We start from the raw sequence: 6618 nt of genomic DNA on the forward strand, positions 1-6618 counted from the left end.
GTTAACTCTGTGAGGTGACAGGTGTGTTTATTATCTTGATCTTGGCCATCATTCTACAATGTTATGTGTCTATCAAATCACTGGATTGGTACGCTGTAAATATATACAATGATATTTCTCAATTATTCCTCAATAAACTTGGAAAAGGAAAAAAATGTCAGTCAGAGCCTGAACTCACTTACTGTTCTCCCCTTTGTCCCAGCCCTCCACAACTGTGCGATCCACCTTCTCCAAGTATGTCTTACTGCTGTCCTGTATTCAGGGCTTTATTCGTGTTTTTATCTGGAAGGCTCTCTTTGCCCCTGTTGAAATTTCCCTTTCCTTACGATCTTTGCAAACATCACTTGTAAAAAAAAAAAGAAGAAATCCCTTCCTTTTCCTTTCCTATGTTCACCACCTTCCCTGGAGCCATCGCCACCATGTCAGGCTATCTTCTCACCGATTGTAACTTGTGATTCCCAACATGGCACTCAGGTTATTGGTCCTAGCCTTGTGCCAACTGTAGACCTCCATAAATCCTCATTAGTTTATAAAGGACAGAGACTATGTTTTAATGATTATCCAAACCAACTCCTATTATATTCTGCCTCTCTCTTCCTTAAATGCTTCAATGGCTCCCCATTCTCTAAGAATACCATCAAATTCTCAATATAACCTAAGACCTGCCTCCTCCCTGGCATCATGCTGAGCCACACTGTACCTTCCCTGTCCCACTCTAGCCTTGCTTCTCTTGCCTCAGAACTTTCATCGTGCTGTGTGTTCCTTCCCTACTGTTCTCCTTGCTGCTTTGCTAAATAGCTCATTATCCATCCCTCAGTTCTCAGCCCACATTTCACTGCATTCACTTGTTCCTTCCACAGTATTCGTTAGGTGCCTACTATGTTCCAGGAAGTCTCCTAGGCCCTGGGGATAGAGCAGGAAACAAAGCACACCAAGATCCCTGTCTCCATGGGGCTCATATGCTTCCTCCAGGAAGTCTTTCTTGATTTCCCCCCAACATACACACACAAGGTCTGTTTCCCCCTATCATGTGCTGTCACAGCAGTATGACTTCTTAGCAGTATGTACCACTACTAAGCACTTAATTACATTACTTACTTACTTACTTAATTACTTACAAGCTGAAAGATTCTTGAAGCCTGGGTCATTGTGTCCTGTCTTTACCTTGCATCACCAACATGAAGCACCTTGTGAGGCACAAGAGTGGGTCCTCAGGAAATCTCCTAAATAACTGAATAAAGAAATTCAGTGAAGGCCCTTGCTAGACAAAAGAGGAAACAGTAGTCCAGAGTGCAGAGAGGAGAAGCCATTATCCTCTCCCCATAACATGAGGTAGCATAGGGAGGCTGGGCCAGGATAAGAACATGGGACACATGATTCCCTTTCATTTTAATAAAATTGAAATGGAGAAGATAATGTGAGTGAATTGGGGAAAGTACACAGGGCAAATGTATAAGAGGGAAAAAAATTACTAAGACAAGAACAGGCAAAACTGTTAAAACAATTTTTGTGAACCCAGTATAAAAGAAGAAAAGGAAAGGAAGGATGTGCCAGCAGAAGAGACAACTTGTATGGGAACCTCCAGGACGAGATGGCCCACAGCAGCACTGTGTGTGTTTCTGTTTGTGTCCCTTTCCCACCACAGGTTCCTTTCCTCTCCTCTCCTCCGTCTTCTCTCCTCCCCTCTCTTTCTTTTCCTCTTCTTTTCCTTCCTTTCCTTTCTTCTCCTATTCTTTTCTTTTTCCTTCCCTTTCCTTCTTTCTTTTCTTTTCTTTCCTTTCTTTTTCTTTGTTTTCCTTTTCCTTTCCTTTTCTCTTCTTTCCTTTCCTTTCTTTCCTTTTCCTTTTCCTTTTCTTTCCTCTTCTTCTTTTTTCTTTTCTTTTGTTGGTTAGACAGTCTTCACCTTTGATCACCCTTCCCAAATGTTGGATGGTTTCCATTTGCCCCTCCATGTCAAATCTCTACCTTTCCTTACCTTGCTTTGTACTTGAAAGCCTGACTCCCAGGGACTGCCTTATGGGCTCCCTGGACCACTGGCTTCTGACAGTGCTCAATGGGAGGCTCCAGCAGCAGACTGAGAAGTGGAAAGAGGAAGTAACCAGGGAGGGTATTTATTTATCCAGCTTCCCCAGCACCGAGACACATGCTGCTAGTGGCTGCCTTCCTCTGCCTGAGACCACAACTCTTACCGGTCTCACCACATTTCATATATACTTCCAATCTTTTCAGGTCAGAGGGTGGTCATGGCCTCCCATTTCTGTTGGCCCTGGGGAACTTGCTGGTTTCCCCTTTTGCTGTCCACACCTTTATAATTAGTTTCTCATTAAACTCCTGAATCAGTTGAGATGACCAAGAACTTAACTACTACATTTGAGAGAAGTGCCCACCGCCACCCCTTAGGAGGCAGAGACAGCTTTCTTTACAGAAACCCAGTGCTCAATTTCCCAGCTTCTCTTGCAACTAGGGTAGGGACCTTCTACCTGGGCTCTAATGGTGGGGTGCACCCACATGAGAATCTAAATCTAAAGGTGGGAAAGCACGAGGAGTAATCCAAGCTGGTAGGCAGGCATGGCCAACTACTAGCAGCAATGACACAAAGACTGGTTTTTCAAACCCTTAAAACAATTCTGAAAATCCTCTGCTTAATCAAGCCCGAGTTGGAGTCTATTGTTGGTCAATGATAACTCCCTCTTCTGGACCCATTTATAACAGATGCCTGGCGGATTTTCTTGACTTATTTTCCCATCTTCCAGCCACAGGTTTGATTATAATGCCTCCTGTTTGATTATAATACCTCCTATTCCTCCAGTGGGAGAAAAAAGATATATTCTTGGCTTCCAGTCACCAAAGTTGAGCAGACTTGACTTTTTAAAAATTTTTTAAATTTTTTTATTTTTAAAAAAGATTTTAGGGGGTCGGTGAAGGATCTCAAGATGGCTGGGCGAAAACTTGCTCTAAAAACCATTGATTGGGTAGCTTTTGGGGAGATCATACCCCGAAACCAGAAGGCCATTGCTAACTCCCTGAAATCTTGGAATGAGACGCTTACCTCCAAGTTGGCTACTCTCCCTGAGAAACCCCCTGCTATCGACTGGGCTTACTATAAGGCCAATGTGGCGAAGGCTGGCTTGGTAGATGACTTTGAGAAGAAGTTCAATGCCCTGAAGATTCCTGTGCCAGAGGATAAATACACTGTTCAGGTGGACGCTGAAGAAAAAGAAGATGTGAAAAGTTGTGCTGAGTTTTTGTCTCTCTCAAAGGCCAGGATTGTGGAATACGAAAAACAGCTGGAGAAGCTAAGGAACATAATTCCGTTTGATCAGATGACCATTGAGGACCTGAATGAAGCCTTCCCAGAAACCAAATTAGACAAGAAGAAGTATCCCTACTGGCCTCACAAGCCAATCGAAAACTTATAAACTTGAGGTGGGGAGAGAGCTCTGGCCCTTGTATTATAAACGCTGGACATTAAAAATAATGGATATGGAAAAAAAAAAAAAAGATTTTATTTATTTATTTGACAGAGAGATCACAAGTAGCCAGAGAGGCAGGCAGAGGGAGAGGGGGAAGTAGGCTCCCTGCCTAACAGAGAGGCCGATGCAGGGCTCGATCTGAGGACCCTGAGATCATGACCTGAGCTGAAGGCAAAGGCTAACCCACTGAGCCACCCAGGCACCCAAACTTGACTTTTTAAAAATAATCCTTGTAGAGAGAGAGGCAAGATGGTGGAAGAGTAGCAGACTGAAATTACATCAGGTCCGAAGAGTTCAGCAAAATAGTTATCAAAACATTCAAAACACCTACAAACTCAACAGGAGATAGAGGAGAAGAAGAGCAGCAATTCTAGGACAGAAAATTGACCACTTTCTGGAAGGTAGGACCTGTAGAAAAGTGAATCCAAAGCAACGGGAAGATAAACCACAGGAGAAGGGGCCGGCTCCTGGCAAGTGGTGGAGTAGTGGAGCACAAAATCAGAACTTTTAGAAGTCTGCTCCACTGAGGGACATCACTCCAGAGGCTAAGCAGGGGTGGAGTCCACACAGGGACAGTGTAGTCTCAACTCCCATGGAGTCACAGAAAGATCGGGGTGGGGGGGGTATGAGTGTGGCAGAGCTCCCAGGTATCAGCGCAGGGAAGCTGGCTACAGAGACAGAGAGGAGGAGTGAGCTTTCAGCTCGGGGTTACCTTAAACCATGATCCAAGGCACAATTGGGCCACTGCTCTTTGAGCAGGGACCTCACAAGTGGCAGATCCGGGGAGGCTCACCTTCCTCCTCTGGAGGCAGGAATCTGCTGGGTTTGGAGACTCCAAATGGGGCTGTGTGCCAGAGACAGAAATGCTTGGTCACAGGCCAGGTGAGCTTAGAGTACAGCCGGAGACCAGGAGACGGGAGGGATTGACTGCTTTTCTCTGAGGGAGCACTGAGGAGTGGGGCCCTGGCTCCTCCAGGCCAGAACTGGGAGGCCGCCATTTTCATTCCCATCTTCCAAAGCTGTACAGAAAGCATTCAGGGAACAAAAGCTCCTGAAGGTGAACCTGAGCAGATTTCTTGGCCTGGCCCCGGGCAGAGGCAGGACAATTCCGCCTTGGGCAAAGACATTTGAGACTCACTGCAACAGGCTCTCCCCCAGAAGATCAGCAAGAACATCCACTAAGACCAAGATCACCAATCAAGGAGAAAGCAAACTCCAGAGCTAGGGGAAAGCAATGCATGGAATTCACTGCTTTTTCCCCATGATCCTTTAGTCTTGCAAAGTTAAATTTTTTTTAATTTTATTTTTTTCTTATTCTATTTATTTAACTTTTCCTCTTTCCTCTTTTAACATTTTTTAACTAGTTTATTTTAACAGTGCCTTTCTAAAAAAAAAAAAAGAAAGAAAGAAAGAAAAAGAAAAGATCTTTTTAAGCCTTTATTGTTATAGTCATATTTTATCCCTTCATTTTATTTAACCTTATTTTTTGTATATATATAGGTTTCTTTTTCCCTAAAACTTCTGGGATACAATTCCTTCTAACAGATCAAAATATACCCTAAATCTAGCACATGGCTTTGCTCTAATCCCCAGCCTGAGCACATTCTCGCCTCTTTTTTTTTTCTTTTCCAACCAACTTATTAATTGCTTTTTAGAATTTTTAAAAAAATTTTCATTGTTACAGTCATATTCCATCCCTTCATCGTATTTACCCTTATTTTTATATATATAAAAGTTTTACTTTCTTTAAAATTTTGGGAGGTAGTTTCTTCTAAGAGACCAAAATACACCCAAAATCAAGTGGGTGGCTCTGTTCTATTCACCAGCCTAATATATATTTATTTTTTTAAATTTTTATGTCTTTTTTCTCGCTTTCTTCCCCCCACCCCCACAATTTGGGGTCTCTTCTGATTTGGTCAGCGTACATTTTTCTGGAGTCTTTGCCACCTTTTTAGTATTTTATTCCCTTGTTCATATATTCTTATTGGGATAAAATGACAAGGCAGAAAAATTCACCACAAAAAAGAAAAAAAAAAAACAAAACAAAACAAGAGGCAGACCAAAAGCTAGGGACCTAATCAATATGGACATTGGTAATATGTCAGAATTGGAGTTCAGAATGATGATTCACAAGGTGCTAGCAGGGCTCGAAAAAGGTATGGAAGATATTAGAGAAACCCTTTCTGGAGAAATAAAAGAACTAAAATCTAACCAAGTTGAAATTTTTAAAAAGCTACTAATGATGTGCAATAAAAAATGGAGGCTCTTACTGCTAGGATAAATGAGGCAGAAGAGAATTAGTGATATAGAAGACAAATGACAGAGAATAAAGAAGCTAAGCAAAAGAGAGACAAACATCTACTGGACCACGAGGGGAGAATTCAAGAGATAAGTGATAACATACGATGAAACAATATTAGAATAATTGGGATTCCAGAAGAAGAAAGAGAGAGAGGGGCAAAAGGTATACTGGAACGAATTACAGTAGGGAATGTCCCTAATATGGCAAAGGGAACAAGTATCAAAATCTGGATGTCACAGAGAATCCCAGCTCAAATTCAGTAAAAATAAGTCCACATCCTGTCATCTAAAGGTAAAACTTATAATAAGTCTTAGTGACAAAGAGAAAGTCCTAAAAGCAGTTTGGGACAAGAAGTCTGTAACATACAATGGTATAAATATTAGATTGGCAGCAGACTTATCCACAGAGACCTGGCAGGCCAGAAGGAACTGGCATGATATATTCAGAGCACTAAATGAGAAAAATATGCAGCCAAGAATACTATATCCAGGGCGCCTGGGTGGCTCAGTGGGTTAAAGCCGCTGCCTTCGGCTCAGGTCATGATCTCAGGGTCCTGGGATCGAGTCCCGCATCGGGCTCTCTGCTCAGCAGGGAGCCTGCTTCCCTCTTTCTCTCTCTCTGCCTGCCTCTCCGTCTACTTGTGATCTCTCTCTGTCAAATAAATAAATAAAAATCTTTAAAAAAAAAAAAAAAGAATACTATATCCAGCTAGGCTATCATTGAAAATAGAAGGAGAGATAAAAAGCTTCCAGGACCAAACAAAAATTAAAAGAATTTATAAACAACAAACCAGCTCCACAGGACATATTGAAAGGGATCCTCTAAGCAAAGAGAGAGCCTAAA

At 42.3% G+C, this 6618-nt stretch overlaps 1 protein-coding gene across 1 annotated transcript; it reads left to right on the forward strand.

The window, feature by feature from the left end:
• The first annotated feature begins 2914 nt into the window (after positions 1-2914).
• LOC125101037 (ATP synthase subunit d, mitochondrial) lies at positions 2915-3501 on the forward strand. Its single transcript, XM_047731661.1, has one exon. It carries the CDS (start codon positions 2934-2936, stop codon positions 3417-3419), a length of 486 nt encoding a protein of 161 aa, XP_047587617.1. The 5' UTR covers positions 2915-2933; the 3' UTR covers positions 3420-3501.
• The last annotated feature ends 3117 nt before the right edge of the window (positions 3502-6618 follow it).

This window comes from Lutra lutra, chromosome 5, assembly GCF_902655055.1.
Source record: "Lutra lutra chromosome 5, mLutLut1.2, whole genome shotgun sequence".
Lineage (NCBI taxonomy): Eukaryota > Metazoa > Chordata > Mammalia > Carnivora > Mustelidae > Lutra > Lutra lutra.